The 22869-nt window shown below is 33.3% G+C and overlaps 1 protein-coding gene and 1 pseudogene across 4 annotated transcripts in view; one reads left to right on the top strand and one right to left on the bottom strand.

The window, feature by feature from the left end:
• ATM (ATM serine/threonine kinase) overlaps nt 1-22869 on the bottom strand; it is a 119235-nt gene that overhangs the window by 44807 nt on the left and 51559 nt on the right. For all 4 annotated transcript variants that reach the window (XM_074335523.1, XM_074335525.1, XM_074335524.1 and 1 more), the window contains 11 exons: nt 21706-21801; nt 19540-19711; nt 16878-17019; nt 15659-15835; nt 13830-14007; nt 11192-11279; nt 8943-9098; nt 4513-4600; nt 2469-2557; nt 2274-2376; nt 1545-1693 (listed from right to left, as the gene is read on the bottom strand). In XM_074335523.1, coding sequence (XP_074191624.1) covers nt 1545-1693; nt 2274-2376; nt 2469-2557; nt 4513-4600; nt 8943-9098; nt 11192-11279; nt 13830-14007; nt 15659-15835; nt 16878-17019; nt 19540-19711; nt 21706-21801 — 1438 coding nt within the window. The remainder of the gene's footprint in view (nt 1-1544; nt 1694-2273; nt 2377-2468; nt 2558-4512; nt 4601-8942; nt 9099-11191; nt 11280-13829; nt 14008-15658; nt 15836-16877; nt 17020-19539; nt 19712-21705; nt 21802-22869) is intronic.
• LOC141572189 (large ribosomal subunit protein eL30 pseudogene) lies at nt 37-1293 on the top strand (annotated as a pseudogene).

The following is a 22869-nucleotide window of genomic DNA, read 5'->3' as shown; positions in this document are numbered from 1 at the left end:
ACAATCAATGAAAAATATTTTTTCTATGAAGGCAGTTAAACATTTAACTAATATGATTTAATTTTTTGATGTCCAAATCAAAAGACTTATTAACATAAATATTAAATCTTTTATTAATTAGGTATTTGGCTTTTCATTCAGAAACCATGGTGATCTTACATACAGGTCATAAACATTATCTTCTTGTGTTAGTGATTTAGCAGTATTTTTTTATAAAAGAAAATATTTCATAAATAAAGATAAGCAGTCTTTTGTGTACCAGCCAGCCAATGAAAGTGCTGGCTGGCCTTTGCTCATTCCCTGGCCATCTTGGTGGCTGCTTTTGGTTGGGGGCCATCCCGCACCTAAGGCAGGAAGATGGTGGCCACAAAGAAGATAAAAAGTCACTGGAGTCGATCAACGCTAGGCTCCAACTTGTAATGAAAGGTGGGAAGTACCTGCTGGGATACAAGCAGACTCTGAAAATGATCAGACAAGGCAAAGCAAAACTGGTCATCCCCTCCAATAACTTCCCAGCCTTGAGGAAATCTAAAATGGAGTACTATATCATGTTGGCCAGGACTGGTGTCCATCACTACAGTGACAATCATATTGAATTGGGCACAGCGTGTGGAAAATACTACAGTGTATGCACACTGGCTATGACTGATCCAGGCGGTTCTGATATCATTAGAAGCATGCCAGAACAAACTGGTGAAAAGTAAATCATGCAAATTTTTTCTTTAATAAAATTGGCCAGAGTTTGTTTAAAAAAAAAAAAGTGGGGCCAGCCCAGTGGCTCAGGTGGTTGGAGCGCAGTGCTCCTAACACCCAGGATGCCAGTTCGATTCTCATATGGGCCAGTGAGCTGCGCCCTCTACAGCTAAGATTATGAACAACAGCTCTCCCTGGAGCTAGGCTGCCATGAGCAGCCGGAGGTTGGCATGAGCTGCCGTGAGCTGCCACGGGCTACCGTGGGCAGCCATGGGAGGCCGGCAGCCAGCGTTAGCAGCTGGCAGCCGGCGAGAGTTGCCGTGAGCTGCAGTGGGTGGCCAATCGATGACCAACTACCTCAGCCGGAGGCAGTATAAGGCTCATAATACCAGCATGGGCCAGGGAGCTGTGTCCTACACAACTAGACTGAAAAACAATGGCTTGAACCCGAGTGTGTGGGGGGGAGGGAGGCGGAAGAATGGGGGGGAAAAAGTGCTATCTGACTGACTAAAATGTGGCAGGGAGTAGGGAGGGAAATGTCTGTATTTTTTTTGAATTTATAGCCAATAAGTGAGAAGATTCTTATGAAAAATACATTTTATATTTCTATTTTCAACTATATTTTGGGGTTGGGGGTGGAGTTGCCCTTATGGAAGAAGAGAGTGAAATTCAAGCCTAGGTACATTAACTGCTTATTGCTGGCTTATTTTAGCATTTAGGCATATCTATAGCTTCCAGGATCTAAAAAACATAAAAACTCACTCTTGTTATGTTTGTTCTTAGAGCAAGACAAAAACAGTGTATTGTCTAGAACTAGAGAAATGGCGATAAAAACATTTCAGAGTTCGTACTTGACAGAAATGCAGTCGTCCCATTGCATATTTCTCCATGCTGCTTGGTAATGAAGTTCCTGTAGTTCAGCACACCACTCTTTATTTTCATGATCTAATCCTTTTAAATAAACAGAAAGAATATGGCAGAGTCCCAAATTCTGCAAGGCCTGAGCAGTTAAAAAAAAAAAAAAAAAAAAAAGTTAAGTAATACAGAAAAGTAGAGGAAAAAAACACACAAAAAACCCAAACATGAAAAGTAATGTTAAAAAATTTTAACAGTGCACAATATATCACTTAAAATTCCAAAATATTGGTTACCATGTTCCACCAAAAACGCAAAAGATTCTAACATCTGATGGAAGAATGGCTAAGGACTATTAGCCAGTCACAGAAATGATAGCTTCTGGGACCAACTCTAATGTAAACTATGAGAAATAATTTATATGAGATATTCTAGGTGAAGGATATAATTCACTACTTGGTACATTATACACAGTCAAGAAATGTCTTCTATTTTGAGCTAATAAGACTATGATCAATAAATCTATACTGTTTTTTAATCAGTGACCTGCCCAATTTACCTGTGTATGCCCTTGAGTTTTTTATTTTCAGCTCAATGTTGGAAAAACAGGTAATTTTCAGTCTTATCTCTAAAGTTGATCTGGCTATATAAATATTCCACTGACATAGTGAAATAATCTCAGCATTATATTTATAGTGCTTTACCAAAGTAGAAAAAAAAAATACCTGAATTATTCCTGCCTGGCAGGTTGATGAAGAGATTGCTGTCTCAAGGTCATATGTTACAAGGGCTTTCCCCCACATTGCTTCATGTTCATATGTTCTTAGTCTATAAAGATTTCAAAATACCTTTGAGTTCTACATGCATGTAACTTCGTCACAAACAGAATTACTATACCATTACCTAGAAAAATGCATTACCTAGTAAGGGGTTGTAACATTTTCCCTCCACCACAGCCATACAGACTATCTGGCTCCCCTATACTTCTGTAGATTTCTAAGAGCAGGTCCTAAAAACAAGGAAACAACAAAATTGAAGAGGAAAAATATCACTTTATGAATTTAGTGAATTGGAAATTATATCATTACCAACATGTAACTCTCAACACTAAATGTTATGTTAGAAAAGTAAAATATAATGATATTGAAATATATACTAAAGATTTGGACTAGCAACACACTAAACTGATGCCAGAAAACAGAATGACTATGTACACTGCTTGAGAAGAATTGCTCACAAATTCATGAATTAGATAAGAAATAAATCCCAACCTACCAGGCTTTTAAAACATGCAAAAATAATAATAAAAACAAAAACAAACAATCCTGTCAACAGCTAAAACTGGGGAAAATGACATTCTGAAGCAAGGTCTGACTCTTAAAAAATGCATGTGGTAAAAACAAAGGTAATCAGTTTTTCTTTGGAAGAAAACTCAAAATTACATTGTTATAATTGATAAATATGATATGGATAAAGAAGTGGTTTGATGATTCAAATCTCTGTTGTAAAATTTACAAAGGAAAAATTAATTCTAAGTAAAATAAATCTCAGTAAAATAAAAATAGAAAAAAAATAGAAAATTTAAAAAGTAATTTAACTGCCTTCATGGTGCTTGCCCTAGAGAATATTTCCTAAACACAAATTCATTTATAATGGCATAATTCTATAATTGTAATTAAACTGTTTCTATTCATAAACATGAAATCAAGCCCTTGGTGTTGGAATATTCAGTACCTAAGCCTAACACAGTGTCTGGTACACAGAAAATACTCCAAAAACTCAGTAAAAGAGAAGAAGACTATAAAGAAGGGAAAAAACGGGAAGAGAAAAATCAGGAGAATGGAATAAAAAAGTAGATAGAGTATATTTCAAGCAAGGCATGGTTAATGGTGTTAAGTTTAATGAAACAATAAGGTAGATGTTGAATGAAAGGTGACCACCAGACTTAGAAACATGAAGTTTATGGGTGACATTACGAAGTGCTACTTATTAAGTAGAGAGTTGAAAGAGAGGAAATGGAGACCGCAAATATAGGTACCCTCTTTCACAAAGTTTGGCTGTGAAGGGAAGGAAGAAAAACGGGTGACACTTAAAAAAAGAGAGAACACAGGGAAAAGGGAAATGATTTTGTGTTAGTTTGAAGGGGAATATTTTTAATAGAGAAAGTCTGAAAATGTTTGAGTATATTGAGAGGGAGCACAGCACAATAAAAAAATAAATTATCTGAGAAAGTTGATGAAAAATAAAGCACAAGAAGGATTAGTCTTAGACAAAAAGAGAAACTCTACTTTAACAAGAAAATAGGTTACAATGGGAGCAGATGCAGGGAGATTTCTGTTTGATAGTAGGTGGGACTTCCTATCTATCTATGTCCCGTTTTCTCCAAGAAGTAGCAGGCAAGCTGAAAGCAAAAGCAGAGAAGATCAGAGGTTTAGGCAAAGTGGAGAAGTTGAGAATGTCATTTTAGAAGAATGAGTTGACCAAAGAAATTCAGAAAGAATGGGCCAATTTAAGAGTGGATATTAAGAAATTAACAGAAGAAGCAGTCTGCCTGCCTTGAGATGTGACATACAATAAACAAGTAAATGAATAAATATTTAATTAGAAATGTTAAGTGCTATAAGGAAAATGAACAGGGTACTGTGGTAGAAAATGCATGGTATGAATTCAACCTATAAGATAAGGTGGTTTTACTTCCATCTTTCAGATAAAGGAACTCAAGGTTGGAAAGGTTAAGTGATTTGCACAACAAGATTATAAAGTTTAGTGGTAGAATGAGGATTAGAACTCAAATCTGTCTACTTCAAGGCCTAAGCTTCAAACCATGAATTTAAGTATATGACGCTCATTCTTATAAGTTCAGTTTGAACATCAAGTAACATCTATATGACCTCTATAACAAAATAATACAAAGTGTAAAATAAATATTATCACAAATAAAATAATAGGGCCTATAATATTTACCTGTAAACTTATTCCAGTTTCTTCTTTACTTTTTTCACTCAAACTAGAAATAGTTGTACTTTGGCTTCCTTCTTCAAATGTAAGATTTCTGTTTGTCACAGAGCACATTTTTTAATGAGAATATATTATTTTGATGCTTGTTAATACATATACTATAGACCATGGAAAAACTAACAAAGGTCACAAATAAAGCATAATGAACCATTTATCCTTTAAAACATAATACCATTTAGGTCTAGAATGGAAAAGAAATTTGTGAATATTAATTCTTTCAATGAGAATTACATTTTAATAACAATCTCATATACAAGAAGGCTATATGTCAATATATTCTTATTTATATAAACAAGCCTGTTTAAAAATAAGAGCAGCTGATCTGATTAAGTTCCTAAATGTTCTGTCAGTGTTTTTTCTAAAGCTCAACTTCATTAATAATCACAGGCATACAAATCAAGATCACACTGAGACACCACTTAACACCTCATAAATTGGCAAAAATTAAGAAGTCTGATCACATTAAGTGTTGAGAAAGAAGTGGATCAGTAAGATCCACTTATATCCAAGATTATAATACTAGTAAGTGACAGTAAGGATTAGAACTCAGACTTGTTACTCTAAGGCCTTAGCTTTAAACCATACATTTATACATCCAACACCCAGTCCTGTAAGTAATTTCAATTCTAAAATCATGACAACTATACAGTGTCTATGACAAAAATAATCCAATGTATAATATAAATACTATCACAAGTGATAGTGCCTGTATTATTTACCTATAAACTTACTCTAGTTTTTTCTTTACTTTTTTCACCCAAACTAGAAATACTGTGTTTCCCCGAAAATAAGACCTAGCCAGACAATCAGCTCTAATGCATCCTTTGGAGCAAAAATTAATGTAAGACCTGGTCTTATTTTACTATAATATAAGACCCGGTCTTATCTAATATAAGACCGGGTCTTATATTAATTTTTGCTCCAAAATATGCATTAGAGCTGACTGTCCGGCTATGTCTTATATTTGAGGAAACACAGTAGTTGTACTCTGGCTCCCTTCTTCAAATGTAAGGTTTACTACTGATCCACATTTCTGAGAAGGATGCAAATTGGTATAATCACTTGAAAAAATTCTCTGGCACTATCTCATAAGGTTGAAAATTTGCATATCCTATATCCTAGCAATTCTACACTTAGATATGCATCATGAACAGGGGAATGGGTAAATTAATTGTGGCATATTCTCCCACTGGCACATCAGATGGCAGTGACAAATTAATGAACTACAGCAACATACAACATAGATAAATCTGACGAAAAAATAAGTTGTAGAAAAGCTCACATATAATTTCTTATAAAGCTCAAAAATAAGGAAAACTACACTATATTTTTGGGTTCATATTTACATAACAATATCATCCAAAAGAATGATAAACACAAAACTTTAGATAACATTTACCTCTTGGGAGCACAGAGGAATGGAACAGAGACCACTGACTGACATAATGGTACTGACACCATTCTATTTTGCTTTATAATCTTATATGTAGATATTATACATCTTTTCCTTATTAGCAAGTCATACAGGAAAAAATTAGTTTTTAGAGGAGAAATTTGGAAAGTAAGAAAAATAGTATTAGAGATCACTTTTCACTTTGTTAAGTCTAAGGCTATCATTCATTCAGGCAACAAACATATTTGACAGGATTTCTGTCAGGAACACTAAAATAACTGAGGTTAGTCAACTAACAATACCAGATGTCTAAATCCTGTTGGAAGGAGTTTTCACTTTTTTTCTAAGAAAATATGAACCCTAACTTTGAAATCTCATACTTCCTCAGGAACAAGGTAACAAATAAAACTTTATATATGTATTTTTGAATACATAGTATGGAGGCATTTTGCTATTAAATAACTTGAATAGGAAACTTAAGAGAGCAATTCATTTCTTTGACCTGATAGTGTTTATAAGCTGTTGATCTCTATTTTCCTTACAATTATACTTTTCCCGATCACTTTAGATTTATAAAGTCTCAGTTTACCTGAGCCACTGAAGAAAACAAGCATTCCCCACCCTCTATACATCTCATATCTTTGTTTGCCCTCCCTTCCCCATCAGGCACCTGAAAAACAAAAATTAAAACCACACTGTCAAAGCAAACAGCAAGCCCTACTAATCATCAAGCACTTAAAGTCAACCAAAATAAAATCTACGCACTTCTGTTTGTTAAACAATCAATTTTGCAAAAATTTGCCACATTCTATATAATTACCTACCCTCAAATTAAAGGTGCTTGTACTTTTATATTCACAGAAGAGCTCAGTTATACAATCCAGATTAGTAAGAAACACTATTCTATGGAACCAAGATAGTAAGCAAATTCAGATTATAATTACTACTACCAAGTATGCAGGCCCTGACTCAAATTTTTAAGACTCTAAGAATAGGCAATAATAAATTTCTTACTCATTACATACTTAAAGGACAACACACAAGGTGTAATCAAACAAGACAGTGAATGTTTAAATTAAAAAAATTTATTACAGTGAAAGACACATTGCCATTAATTCCCCCTCAAAATATTCGCCCTTGCTTCAAACACACTGCTTGCATCGTTCTTGCCACTTTCTGAAGCAGTTCTGGAAGTCCTCTTGTGTGAGTGTCTTTATTTGTGCTGTCGTGGCTGTCTCGATGTCTTGAATCATTTTACTTTGGGGAAGAGCCAGAAGTTGCACGGTGCCAGATCCAGTGAATAAGGTGGAAGAAGACACACCGTAATGTTTTTATTTGACAGAAATTGTCGTACAGGAAATGGTGTGTGACACAGAACATTGTCATGATGGAGAATGATTTACATCACACTTTAAAACACACCTTCTCTCAACCATAGCTCACACCCGACTGACTGCACCGAGCAAGTTGAAACTTGTCACATACTGTTACTAAGGTTCGACATGCTGCTTTTGCATTGGATGGTACTCAGCAGCAGTATTTACTATAATTTGTGATCACAATGGAAAGGCTCTGTGTCACATATCACTTCTGGTACGGCAATTTCTGTCAAATAAAAACATTATGGTGTGTCCTCATCCACCTTATTCATCGGATCTGGCACCATGAGAGTTCTGACTCTTTCCCAAAGTCAAAATGACCATGAAAGGTAAACATTTTGAATCGATTCAGAACATTGAGGCAGCCAAGACAGCGTAACTGAAACACTCATGAAAGAGGACTTCCAGAACTGCTTCAGAAAGTAGCAAGAACTATGGGATAAATGTGTTCCAAGTGAGGGGGAGTATTTTGAGGGGGATTACTAGTAAAGTGTCTTTTATACTATAATAATTTTTTTTAATGTAAACATTCACCATATTTATTGGTCACACCTCGGTATTTGTCTTCATAGGAAGTCTACAGTGATTTGTGAACGTATCAATTACATATTATATACATGATCTACATATTGTAGATTTTTAACTGTTGAAAAGCAGAAATTAAATACTAAACCAGAGAGTTAAGAAATCAGTCCAAGTATACTAAGTTAATTATGTTTGGACTAGGATCTAAATTCAGGTTCCTGGCTTTCTACAGTCTAAAAACTGTACTGCTTCCAGATTCATGACAATCCAAAGCAGAAATTACAAGTAGCAGCAAGCATGAGAAATATATCAATGTAATAAATATCTGCTATTCCAATATTGTAATATAAGTGATTTTGTAGTGGGAAAGTGAGGCTAAGTAGAAAAATAAACAGTAGGCTATTTCAAATGAATAAAAATTTGAGGAGGGAATTTGGGATTACAAACTGTATTTTTTACTCTTGAACTTTAAAACAACTCTTGGTTGTTTTTGTTTTGCACTATTATCTAGGATTACATTTATTAGATTGTTATGAAAGTTTTAACTCAGAGGAAAAGCAAATTAAAGAACTTGAAATACAGGTACATAAACACAATAATGAAAGTGATTTAGTCACAGAAAGAATCAGTTACATTATGTTACAGTAAACAAGTAAAATGGATCTAGCCTAAGCTGAGGGAGTAGTGGTAAACTTAATTAAACCAAAATCAGGGAATCATTCAACCATTTGGGAAATATTTATTGTTCACTTATATTAATTGCTAGTTGCTATATACAGAAATGTAGGGAAATATATATATAGGGAAACATATATTGGAATATAGGGAAAAATAAGTGTCTCTGTCCCCAAGTAGCTCCCTACCTGTATAATTTTTACAATTTTTAAGTAATAAACATCTCTACTTCAGAGCAGAATTAAGTATTTCTTTTTAAAAAGCTATCCATTTTCTTTAAAAGAGAGAAAAGTTCTATCTAAACTATCTTTTAAATGGGGGAATAAGAACAAATCTTTAATACATACCTTTACTGAAACAATACCAACACGAATTTTAAAAACCAAACTTCTAAATTCCATTACCTTTTCTCTTGATCATCCACGTTTTTCTTATCTGCGTAGATTTCTGCATAGAGCAACGCTGTAAAGTGAGCAGCACAAGACTGAGCTACCTTGGCAACTTCTAGATAATTCAACTCTAGCCAGAAAGCATCATCAAACACTGTTCCTGAAGAAGATCTAAAGAAAAATTTTAAACGAAGTTATGTCCACTTCTTTAACTTCAATATTAAAGGCAAAGTATGCTGATATAGAATATAATGGTAGCAAGTGCTACTTAAAAGAAAATTACATTCAAATAACCAAAACCCACATTTCCCAATATATAAAGCTGTCCCTTGGTATCTGCGAGGGACTGGTTCCAGAACCCCAAGCAGATACCAAAATCTGCAGATGCTCAAGTACCTAATCTAAAACAGCACAGTATTTGCGTTTAAACTATGCACAACCTCCCACATACTTTAAATCATCTCTAGATTACTTAAAATACCTAATATAAATGCTATGTATATAAAATGTTTATTTTAATATAAGACTGGGTATAATATAATACCCAGTATAATATAATACCCAGTATAAAATATAATATAATATAATATAATATAATATAATATAATATAATATAATACTGGGTCTTATATTAGTTTTTGCTCCAAAAGACGCATTAGAGCTGATTGTCTGGCTAGGTCTTATTTTCAGGGAAACATGGTATGATATAGTCAAATCTTAATTGGAGCTATTCTGAGGAACCTGAAGTTCAGAGAGAGCACAAAGCTTCTAAGAATCAGACTTGGACTTAAACTCAGGTCCTTTTATCCTTTATTCTATGTCTCATTCATATTCTCTCAAGGAATCTTCTTCAGTCTTATTTAGAATTAAAATTGAGTTATTAAGAACTTTTATCTTCTTCAAGGCCTACCAATGTCAACACCATTCTACCTCAATGATAAATCTAAAATGAATGATTCAAAGGTGAAACTGCCTATGAACACCAAGAAAAGATGCTTCCAGCTATAGTTGAAGCTTCTTATGGGCTTTCTCAGAAGAGGATTTATTACAAAACAATAAGGTGAGTCACTAACTTTCTAACTAGAAACAAAGACATTGAAAGGCCTAGAAGTTTTTTCTAGAAATAGAGTAGAATGATATGACGATACAGAGGAATTAATTTTTAAGATGTAAATGCATTTAGGTAAAACAGTTTTTAATTTTTCCCCTACCCCTTCCTCCCATTCTTTATCAACTATTGCCACCACCACCACACACACTCATGAGACATCAATTCCTACCCACTTAAGGTATCGGCCTACTACGTTATTTCTTCAAAGTTCTGCTCAACTCTGGAGCAGTACAGATTAGTCAGACCACCCACTCTAGCAATTCCTGCATTCACTGTTAAAAATCTCATGAGAAACAATAGGAACAAAGATACTATATACTGTAAAGCAATTTATCAGCATCAAGAAAATAAACACTGCCATAGCACGATATTATTTCACACGCACAGAACCACAGATTTTGAGAACCATGATCCACAGTAAAGTGATAAAGATTATGACTGGGACTTTAAACAAATGTGATTAGTCAGGAGGGCCTATGAGAGGAGCCAGGGCTTATGAGAGGAGTTCTTACACTCTATGTCATCACAAGAACCCTCCAGGAAGGGCTCTGTGCTTACAATAAAGCTTTACGGTTGTAACTGCTCCTCCCCTCAACTTCCCTTTCTCCCTCTGTAAGTACTTGTCCATCTTGGCAGCTATGCAATGTGTGCACTGGGTTGCAACCCTTTCTTTTTCCCAAATAAATCTTTTGGTGATGAAAGTCAATATTGTTTTTCAGTTGACAAAAGAAACTTATATCTTATAATAAAGGTACATAAATGAGACTTTTACGTAACTGTGGTTACTTCTATGAGCTAAAAGAGAAAAGTTAAAATAGAAGTAATGCAACTAAAAGTAACCAGAAAAATAACTTACTCCTTTCCTATGCCTTTGTAGACTAAAAAAATTAAACCCTCAAAAGGTTGCATGATTTAGCAAAGATAACACTGCTACAGATAGGACCTAGAATTCAGAATTCCTGACACTTATTTCACCAAAGCACTACCCTGGATTATTACAACATGGATTATTACAAGGAGATATAAGAATCACACAAATTAAATACAGCACGTTGCTGCCTTATCACCTCAAATATCATGTTAAAATTCAGCCAACAATAGCAAGTTACACTTCCAAATCCCCAAACTCAAGAAGAAATATTCATTATATTACCTCTTTTGTCTCCTCATGTAGTCCACAACAGCAAGCATTGTTCTTTGTGATTTTTTATCCAAACGACATCGGGAAACGTGCTCTGACTCTGACAAACAAAAAAAGATATTTCCTCTCAGTCCCAGGCAGACTTGTTTAAACTCTTTCTTCCTTTTGTTTGTGTGTCTGTCTCCCTCTACACTATAAAAAGGTCATGGTGGACAGTACCTAGCACAAAAATAATTCTTAATAAATATAAATTGATGAATAGAATTTAATGGCATTTCTTTTTATTTTAAAAGACACTATTATGCTTAATAAAACTGAGACATTAGTTAAAATTTATGTTTTATTTCTGAAGGGGACTAATTCATTGAGTCAATAAATATTGATCTATGATTTTTATGTACTAGATACAGTATACATCCATAAATAAGCCAGACTATTTCTGACCACCTAGAACTCACTGACTAGCCTAACACTCTTAATACAGTGTGATAAGTGCTATGACAAGGAAAGTTTAGGAAACCGCAGAGGAGTATAGAAAGGAACATACTCTAAACAAGAAGTTTCACAGAATAAGTGAGATCTGACAGAAGAGTAATGGTCCAGCAGAAGAGGAAAGGACAGTGTTTTAGGCAATAGTGATACTGGAATAAGAGATGGATGGAACAAGAAATAACTTGAAGAATTTACTGAAAGAATTTCAATATTGTTGAACCACAGATACGGGGGACAGAGAGAAAGAGATGGACTAAAGTTATTTATAGCACGGAATTGGCAGAACTTGGTCATCAAATGAGACATGTGATTACACGTGGCTTGGGCAACTGCATGCCATTCACTGAAGAGGTAGGTACACATTATGAGAAGCAGGCTGGGGGAATAGGATGAAGATGATAAGCGTACCTTCAGACAGTTAAATCTGAGATGCACATGGGAGGTTCAAGTGAACGCCGTGAGACACCAGAAAAGATAAACCATTTAATTTGATAGAACTCTATATATTTACTTTCCTTTTTAAGAGCAGAATTTTACATGTGAAGTTTAAATTTTCAGTTAAGGCAATAAAAATATTGGCACTCCACACAGACATAAAATAAAACTGGCTGATTCTGTCTTTGAGTGGTTGTAGCATAAATATGTCTATACAAATGATAAAAATGAGGAAAAAGTCTTGGCCATGATCTTGATAACAAATTGTTAGGTTACCATAAGCAGTGATTTTATTAAGCTTGGTGTATAATAAAATTGTTTTTAATACTGCTTTAAATTACATAATATTTAAAGTTTAAATGCTTACTGGTAACTGTAAATCACTTATACCTGTACTTCCCAAATTAAGAATAAGAGATATAGTCTAGGTAGTTTGCAAAGTCTCTATGAGAATTTTTAGTTTAGGACTTCCATTACAACGGCCTAAAGAAAATTCATATAAGCATGTTCTAGACCATTTATATGACCAATGTATAATCTAGTAGAACTACAGAATAGGCATCCACATCTACGTTTATAATTATGTTATTCCAAATAGATTTGCAATTGCTGTTAGCCAATAGAAAAGATCATACATTAAAAAAACATAAAGCAGAGCAAAGTTAAATCTAAATGACATCACAGTCATGTCAAATAAAGGTTGTAGTAGTAAAAATAAATGGAACAATTGGTTGAGTGACAACAACCTATGCCAAAGAGACTAGAATCATAGTCTAGGTTGGAAAGTGCAATTTAGTTGTAGCAAAATATCACATTAAATTAATATTTTTCTTATAATTCTATTGGTCTTAAGTGAATTTGTATCTAGTTTTATTTTTGCACATAAAATACATTAATACAATAGACTAAGGACAGTAAGTTAACCTTACAGATCTATGAATTGTTTTTCCTTTTTTTAAATTTAAGTTTGAAAAACTAACCCATAATGAGTCCTCAACTATGCATATGTATATATATATATATATATATATATATATATATATATAATGTGCACCTAATTGCTGGTGGAATTTCTCCTTCTATAAGCTCTTACTATGGGAAATATATAGTATGGAAGGAAAAATAGGTTGTAAAAGTAAATAAAGTACAATCCAATATTTGTTTTAAAAAACTGGAAATACATACCAAATGTTAACTGTCATTATTCTAGATCATAGGATTATGGGTAAACTTTTTTAACCTATGCTAATTTTTCTATATTTTCTACACTAAATATGATTTTGTAATAAAAAAACACTGCTTTTATAAAATGAGTTGGCCAGAGCTTCAGTATGAATATTCCATTATCTCCAACACAGTACCTATAATATCTGGTTGTGTTTGTCTGCTTCTCCACTGCTAGAATACAGGGTGTGTCTTGTTCATATCTATTTTGCCAGTGCCAACCACAGTGCTTGACATACTGAATGCTCAGTTAGTTGCTCTATTATTAATAGCCAAAATTTACTGAGGGAGTACTATCCAGCAAGTAATATTCTAGGTGCTTTACACACATTATCTCATTGAAAACTTGCTATATTTATCTCCATTCTACAGATAAAGAAATAGATGTTTAGAGGCTATAGAATTAAGCCTACAAAGCATTTTGATGAGATTCAAACAATCTATCTTTCTCTAGAATTAAAAAGATAACAGTATAAATGTGAGGAATTTAACAGAATACCTGAATCCAAATTTGCAGGGGTCGTGGATCGGCTCGTTTGTAAAGAGTGTCTGAAACAGCTAGTGAAAAATCCCTGAATGTGTGTAGAAAGCAGATTTCTCCAAGATTCATTTGTATCTTGGAGTAAAATATCATGAATCAAATATGGAAGCACAGTCTGACAAAAGTCAGTTTTCACCTAGAATACACAAAACACATTCAGTCAAAAATAATATACTTAAAATTTTTATTCCATTACTGACATAGTAAGCTTTTTAAAAAAATGATAGATGAGTATGTCATAAACTCAATGTACTGCTAAAAAACATACAAAAAAAGTGTACTAGACAGTGTTTTTTTTTTTTTTAAAGAAAACAGAATACCTATATAAAACATATGTGTTAGTTACAATGTAATTGTTGATTTCCAGTCTAGGCCATTTGCATATAATGAAATAGAATACTGCTTACAAATGATCACTACTATAATTTTATAGCTGAAGTGTTAATAACAGAAGTACTCTAATTTGATAAGGGAAAAATGGGGATCAACATTTACAACAAAAGCTGAAAATCTGATTTTTGCACGTTTTTTACACTTAGTGAAAAGCTATAATAGCCATGTTAAAATATTTATTTTTTAATAAACCCCAATTTCTGGGTATAAAATTTGGGTGCTTTTCTGTGGTATACTCCAAAATATAAAAAAGTGCTTTACTATGGTAGTCAAACTTTTTTTTGCCAAGATACTATCTTTATATATTCATCACATACTACACACATAAGATAGACTGCAGATTACCAATTGCACACTTTTTCCTTTTTAAACTAAAGACAAGTCAAAAAGCCAGTTTTGGAAAGAGAATTTAAGGAATTAGAAATTGGGGTATATATAAATGTATATTTGGAACATTTTATCTCTGGCCCAGTCAGAATTTTATAAAAACCTTAGGTTTGTTCACTGATGACAAAGGAGTTCTGTGTATGTCCAGGATATTACTCTGTCGATCTCGTCCAAGTGCAGTGCAGTGTTGCAGACAGTGTGTTAATTTATTCACTGTCAATACTTCTTCTGTATGAAGCAAGGACTGCTTTTTAAATTGCTTTCAATGGGTGCAGTTTAACAAAATATTCACTTCTCTATCAGTTATTTGTGATTGGTAGATTTTTGATGTAGTCAGATATTTCGTTTTCATGTTTCTGTTGAATCATGCTTGGCAGTACTGTAAATTAGGTTAGCTTTTAGTCTAAAAGCATCATCATTTTGTGCTATTTTAGATGACATTTGATAAAAGTGTATAAAGTTTTTGTTTGATTTGGTATGTACCTTTACTCTCTATTGAAATAAATTGTACTGTACCTTCAAAAATAAAAAAGCAATGTTAACTGCTACCCCCCACCCTTTTTCTCACTAAGCAAAGCATATCAGGGAAGCAAATGACAATGACCTTATTAGAAGAAGTAAATAAACCAAAAAAAAAGACAGGCTTTTGGTTAATATAAATATTTACAGTCATCAGTATTGTAACTCTCATGAGCAACAAATTACTCAAGGCACCCCTTAGAACTCATCCAGTATGCAACTACCCCACAGGTGAAACTTACTGCATAAGTTATGGCTCATAAAGACACCCTGTTTGATGGATAGATTCACAAGAGCTGAGTGTAAGTGATGCTGCATGAAGATAATAGGCTACTATACCACAGCACTCATTTTAGATATTATAGGCCACAAACATGTACACAGAAGCCAAACGGAATGGGACAAGCAAAGAAAACTATTAAGAGAAAACTCAAATGAAAAAAAGCAAAGGTAGAAAGGAATCAAGTCAGACCAATTAATCTTCTTACCTCGCACATTGGCTTTAATAATTGAAGAATTTCACTTTTGGTGCCTCCACTATCCAAAAAAGCACAAGTCAGTGTCTTTATCCAAATGTCATGATTTTCATTTTGAGGAATCCACAGGCTTGTATCATCCAAGCCTTCTAAAGGGTTTTCTTTGTCAAGTCTGGATACTTCTAAGAACTAGAAAGGAAGTGATCAGAAAATGTAAATATAAGGTAATCAGAAATACATTTTACCCTTCCTATACCAAACAAATATTTAGACAAATCTGTTTCCAAATAAAACTAAATATAGTTAAATCTGGAGACAATGATTATCTTTTAAATTTAAAATACATTTATGTTTACATGAGAGGCAGAGTGGTATCGTAAAAAATTATTGGTCTAGACAGCAAAAAACTTGAATTCTCTCAGCTCACTACTAGTATATTACATGAATCACAACTCTCTGCCTCATCTGTTTTATATACAAAACCAGTCCAAATCTACTACACAGAATTGACTTCAAGATGAAATGAGAATTTAAAATGTTATTAACTATAGTGTTTCACAGGTTCCATTACTAGTTTTATTAATAGTTTAACCAGTAATTTCACTAAGACCAAAATTGTATTTATGATGCATTAAAAGTACTATTTCAATGCTGAGTATATGCCCTGAAATTAAACTGGTGAAAACTTAATCATACATTTCTCAGTCACTTTATGAAAAGAAATGTTAAACAGGAATGCTTAGACTTAAAGGAGAAGCAAGAGCTCTTAAATACCCTTCATAGAGTACTTTTGATGGAACCTTGTAATGATGTCAACATGGAAAAAGGATGAAATCTATAGGTCATCTTACATTTCACTTGGGTATGTGATACTTAAAAATGCTATGGAAATAAATACTTGCTTGTTGATCAAAATACCTATAAACCACAATGGCTTTCATGAGATCAAAGTCAGGGATTTTCACTTCTAAGAAAAAAGGCCTGGCATTAAGAACTCTTCCTTTGCCCAAATCAGTCATCACTTCTTTAGGCTACCTATCTCATCTCTGTTTTTCCACACTACCATAGTGAAAAATACAAATCCCTTGGGTTCAAGAAATTCTAGAATTATTTCTAAAAAAGGTTAAATGTCAGTATAATACTATTTAAGCAATTTGATATTCTTGTCTGACAGTAAATAGAACTGTTCTAGAACAGTGGGTATTCAAAAAACATTTATTATTTGAGAGACCTTTTTCCTCGATGTTCTAAAAGGCTGTAGATAGGTCAGCATGGGATCAGTTGTCATCTTGTAAATCTCCCAAAAACTATGTCCAGTCTTTGTGGCTAAAATATTTTTCAAACATGTAACGGCAGCTGATCGCACTGTGACACTGAAAAACATATAATTCAAATGCCTATAAAGTATACCAGCTATTAATCTTGATAAAATGTTAAGCAACCTCCTATGAAAAAACTAAAATCTAAAATATATATTATTAGAAAATTTTACATTAAGAAATTTTACATCTATAAAATTCTATTACATCAAAGCCAAAATTATAAAAAGAAATGTTAACATTCTTTTAGTAAACTAATCACTGCAATGGCAATTCCCTTCATCCAATACATTAAAATTTATACTACAGCTACTAAAAATTTAAAGGACTCATAAAAAATAATACTAATTAAAAATGAGTAATGAGAATGACAGAATAGTAATTCACCTGAGAAAACAATATTTGATCTTTTCTCAAAGAAATACAAATAATTTGGGATAAGGCAGAATATTTCCCTCTAAATGATATAATTATTGTCTAGAACAATTTTAAACAAACAAAAAGTACACACTTATTCTGAGCCGAAGCTAGCTGAGAATCATTAGGTAAGGCATCTAAAACATCTATTGAAACACGGAATGGCCTTCTCTTTTGCAAAAAAATTAGGAAAAGGAGGGCTGCAATATAAGAATACTGAAAATAGGACAGCTGACAAAAATTGTCATAAAGCCTGACACTGTAAATGCTGATGAGCTTTCAAGTAAAGGCCTAATTCTCTTTACGTTTCTCAATTAAGACACAGAAACATAAAACCTAAACTTGGCCTCATCCTTCACTGCTCTCTATTTTCCTCATTCCTCCATATGCTTAATCAGCAAGTCCTGCTGGCTCTATGTTAAAATGTTCCACCCATTTCCTGTCTACCTCCATTACTGCCCCCCTGATCCACGTCACTATCATTTCTCCTCTGGACAACTGCAAATTTCATAATCAGGCTTCCTGTTTTTGCTTTTGCCCCATCACAATCCATCTGCCATATAAAAGCTAGAGAAAAAATTTAAGTAGCATCATGACACTACTCTGCTTAAAACTCCATGGCTTCCTTATATATTTCAAATAAAATCCAAGTTTCTTAATCAGAATTAGTCTTACCTTTCTAATTTCATTTCCCATCATCTTTTTCCACACCAGACTTTTTCCTGTTCCTCAAACACACCAATCTTATTTTCACTCTAGATATTCCCTATCTTAAATGTTTTACCGTTCCCATCATCTTACAGCTGACTCCTGAATACTAGGATCAGCTAGGTGACATTTCCTCAGTAAAGCCTTCCATAACCAGCTATTCTGGGAATTCCTTGCTTAACATACCCTCTGTAGACCAGAGGCCCCTTAAACATGTAATGATTTTTTTTTTCCTCTCACAGAAAGATAGGAATAATAAATTGTACCTGTTCCTTATGGTTCTCAAGTTTAAGTCACACTAATATCTGTGTGTACCTTTTTTTGAAAAACCAATTGCAGAGTACTGTGTAACAAATGAAACATTTAATGCTTACAATTTTCCTATGGAAAACCTTTTCAAAAATTGTGCCAGATACACATTTAAAAAGTGAAATAGATAGAAAAATAAATGGATAAAAGAATGGCTTGATGTGACAAAGCAAGGATAGTAGTAAAATACTGATGGTAGAATCTAGGTAGAATCTAAGTGGTAAGTATATGGGTATTATTGTAAAATTCTTTTAACGTTGCTGTACATTTGAAAAATTTTTATAATAAAATGTTGGGGGGGAAACATGGCAGCCTTTTTATTGTAACAACAACAAAAGAGAGAAAGATACATGTCCACTAAAACAACAATAAAAACATGCAGGTAGACATTATTGCCAATTATTTATTCCCCGAGAAGGAGGACAGGTTGTAGGGAAACATGCAAAATACCTATTTACCTTTGAAAGATGCCTAGTTGTGGGCAAAAATCCTTTGAACTCACCCACCAAAAATGGTGATCAGGTCTTTAAATATACCAAAAACAAGTAAATAAATTGATAGATAAATGGGGAAGGGGGCAAAGAAAGCAAAAGTAATCTCGTAACCAGCAAGCTGAAATTATTGTATCTGTTACAATTTTGTTTTGCATAGAGAATAAATAGGTAAAAGAAAACCTTGTTTGATTAGCTTAAGAAATTGGAGTCATGAAACTTCTGCTCTGTGACTTATTTTAAAAGGATCAAAATAGTCTAGCTGAGAAGACGGTGGCATCTTTGATTTTGACAAATGTCCAAAATATCCCACTTTACATTCCCCTATCTTAATGTTCTGTATAGAATCACTTGGCAGTTTTCTTATTATTTATTTGTCTAGTCTACTCTCACTAAAATATAACACAGACCTTGTCTGGTATATTCATCACTATCTCAAATGCCTGGCACATAGTAGGGTTTTAGTAATTATGTAAATTACTAGAAATACAATTTTCATTAAAATACTTGAGACTGAAAGAAAACTATGGCAACATAGAAAAGAAAGCATTTAAGTTACTGGAAATGTTAATTTATGTGAAGAATCATTCTCTTTTTAACGTCAGGTTAAGTAAGTGCTATCAGAAATAAAGTATCATTAAACACTCACCAATCTTCTATCAGTGTATTATTCAGGTAAGTCAGCATTATGAGGGTCCACTGAAGTTCTTTATCTTCAAATAACTGAAGGGCCTTGGCATAAGATGTATCTTTACTATGCTGTATAGCTATCGTAGAGAAATCTATAGGACCTACTTCTCCCAAGCAGCTTCCAACAGCCTCTACGTATAGAAATTCAGTATCAGCAGTTATAGCTAAGAGATCACACATACAACAGAGATTTTTTAATTTCAAAACTATAATGCTGTTTTGTCATCTTTCAAGAGTTAAGTGTTTCTCAAAGATTTTTGAATAAACTAAAGAAGCTGCAAAATATTATCATTCCTTTACATATCATCCATGTGGGCAATAGATAGCTTCCTCTATAAAATCACACCCAGGAGATAGATTAACTAGTAAAAGAATATAGATATTAATGATGAAAGTCTAAACATAGCTACAGTGTGAGAGTATCAACACATTTTAAAACTGTTAAAAATTTTTGGAGGTTTTACATACATCAAGTCCACAAACCTTAAACACTCAGTTCAGTCAAGACTCACAAGTAAACACACCCCTGTGTGTGAACTCATATTTTTTCCCATCTGAATTAGCACTATCCAGATGAAGTGAGAACATTTTCATCATGTCAGAGGAATCGCTCATGCTCTTTCCCAGTTATGGTGGAATTCATTAAAATATGTTCACAAATTATTTGATAGTCCTCCTTTCAAAAGATGGAGCCTAATTGCTCTCCCCTTGAGTGTGGGTAGTACTTAGTGACTCACTTCTAAGAAACAAAATGTGCACAAGTCTTTCACCTCCCTGATTAAATTTATCCCGTGTTTTTAATTCTCTTAGATACTATTATAAATGGAACTGTAAATGGAATGAAGTTTCCTTTTTAGATTGTTCATTGCTAGTGTATAGAAACACTACTGAATTCTGCGTGTTAATCTTGTATCTTGCAACTTTGTTGAATTCATTTATTAGCTCTAACATAGTACCTTTCTTGTAGACTGGGATTTTCTATATATATAAAATTATGTCATCTGTGAATAGAGATCATTTTACTTTTTCCTTTTCAATTGGAATGCTCTTTATTTCGTTTTCTTGTCCAATTGCTTTGGCTAAAACTTCCAGTATAATGTTTAATAGAAGTGGTACAAGTGGGCACCTTGTCTCATTCCTAATCTGAGGGAGAAAGCTTTCAGTCAGTCTCTTATCATTAAGTATGATGTTAGCTGTGGGTACAAAGATTTTGTGCTGCCCAGGAAAGCACTTAGGGTTGGTTCCTGCAGCAAATCAGGTTTATCCCCAAAAGGGGTGCTACTATAAACAAAGGGAAAGTTTCCTTGTTTAAAGGAAACTTCTAGGGTGCTGATAAGGTTGTTTCTTGGTCTGGGTGCTAGATGCACAGGTGTATTGTTTGTGAAAATTCTTCAAGTTATATACTTATGGTCTGTACACTTACCTGTTAGCAAGATATAGTTCAATAAAAAATTTACCAAGAAAGGAAGTACCCTAGATATTAGGCTCCCACTGAGAAGGAAGATTCCACTGAAAGATAAAGGAATCTATGAAGCGCCTTTTGCTTTCCTCCCGTTTTTCTTATTTGCAGCAATACGGTCATCACAACTTTAAGCTGATTTTAATTACATGATTTTCCCATCCTGTGACCACCAAATCCAAACACATATACTAGGCCTAACATTGGCTATTTATCTTATATTAGGTTACCCCAAATGATGATAGTAAAGGACTTAAATAGTTTTAATATTTGAGTTTAATATAGCCCTCCAAGTCCTCACTCTCATTTTTGTTACATGAAAAAGATACTAAGTATCAGTCATTTATAAAATGTATCAAGTTGTAAATTTATTTGCAAATTAATATTACAAATAGGTATATTTGACTTTCCTAAGTATTTACAAGGCATTTTCAAATCGAGAGCATATGTAAATGACCAACTTTTCACTTTATATACATGAATGTCTAAGAAAGGAAAATATGAAAGGAAGGATGCTTACAGATACTTTAACTAAACAGAAATATAACTTAGCTGGCAGCTGACATTTCCCTAATATCCCAATTGATAAACTTACTGATTTTGAAAATATTATAAAGATGACCACTCAAACATAAAAACTCATATTCATTTTGCCAAATAGTTTACCTAAAACTTCTCTTTCACCAGTGTGGTTTATTGCCATCTTGCATAACTGCAACAAGCTGACAACTAGCTTCACCATTATGCCATCTTGCGGATTATCTAGGAGCAGTTTTGAAAAAATTAGTTTCAACTATAATGGAGACAACACTTTTCTTTACAATTTGCTTATATATTAAAATTATCTGACTAGAAAACTTTCACATTTTTTTAAAAGGTTTTGTATCATGAGCACTTCAAAAAATATGAAGTGAATGTACTTGAAATTCCTTATGAAATAAAATGATGTAAAAGTGATCGGCAATATTTGGCAAACAAAAAGAAAAATGTCTCATGAAAGGTTAGTACCTTAGCAGAATCACCAACAGAGACACAAAAATCATTCAACATTAAGCTAGAAGGAACCCTGGAAACATGCTTGGTTTTTAAACCTCTAGCATTTAGTCTAGACCAGAATTGTCCAATAGAACTTTCTGTAATGATGGAAATAGTCTAATCTGTCCTGTCCAGTAACAGCGACTATCCACATGCTACTACTAAGAACTTGACATGTGCTAGCACAATGAAGAAACTGAACTTCAAATTTTGTTAAATTTTAATTCATTTAAATTTAAATAGCTACAAACAGCTAGTGGCTGTATCGGACAAGGCAGGTCTAGACCAACGAAATAACCAGATACTTAAAAATAAGAGATAGAGGTGTTCATATTTTTTATATGTATGTATCTCAGAACAAATGCACTAGAAACTCAGATCTCAGGTGGTTAAAATCAAAATTAGTTTTAGAAAGTCCTGAGGATAAGAATAATACAATAGAAATACAAAATTAATGGGCACAGGAAAATGAAAACCAAAACATAAGTAGAAAAAGTTCTCCACAACTGCAATACCATAACAACCTAAACTCAAATCAAATTAACATAAAAATGAATGTTTTCTCAATAAAATAAAGCTAGAAACATGTATACATATATGCGTATATATAAAAACACATACACATATGTATACACATGACACACATACTTAAATGATGTTTTAAATGAAACACATTTGTTTTACTTAAATTAAGCTGGAGCAGTAGGCAGAGACAGATTACCTTTTATGCATGGCTCTAAGGAATTCATTTTTCTTGTAGGCAGTAGGAAGATACATTTTTTTAATAGAATAACA

The sequence above is a fragment of the Rhinolophus sinicus genome, linkage group LG06 (genome assembly GCF_036562045.2).
Source record: "Rhinolophus sinicus isolate RSC01 linkage group LG06, ASM3656204v1, whole genome shotgun sequence".
In the NCBI taxonomy this organism is placed as follows: Eukaryota; Metazoa; Chordata; class Mammalia; order Chiroptera; family Rhinolophidae; genus Rhinolophus; species Rhinolophus sinicus.
The sequence above is the reverse complement of the archived record's forward strand: the minus strand, read 5'-3'. Positions and strand labels throughout refer to the sequence as shown.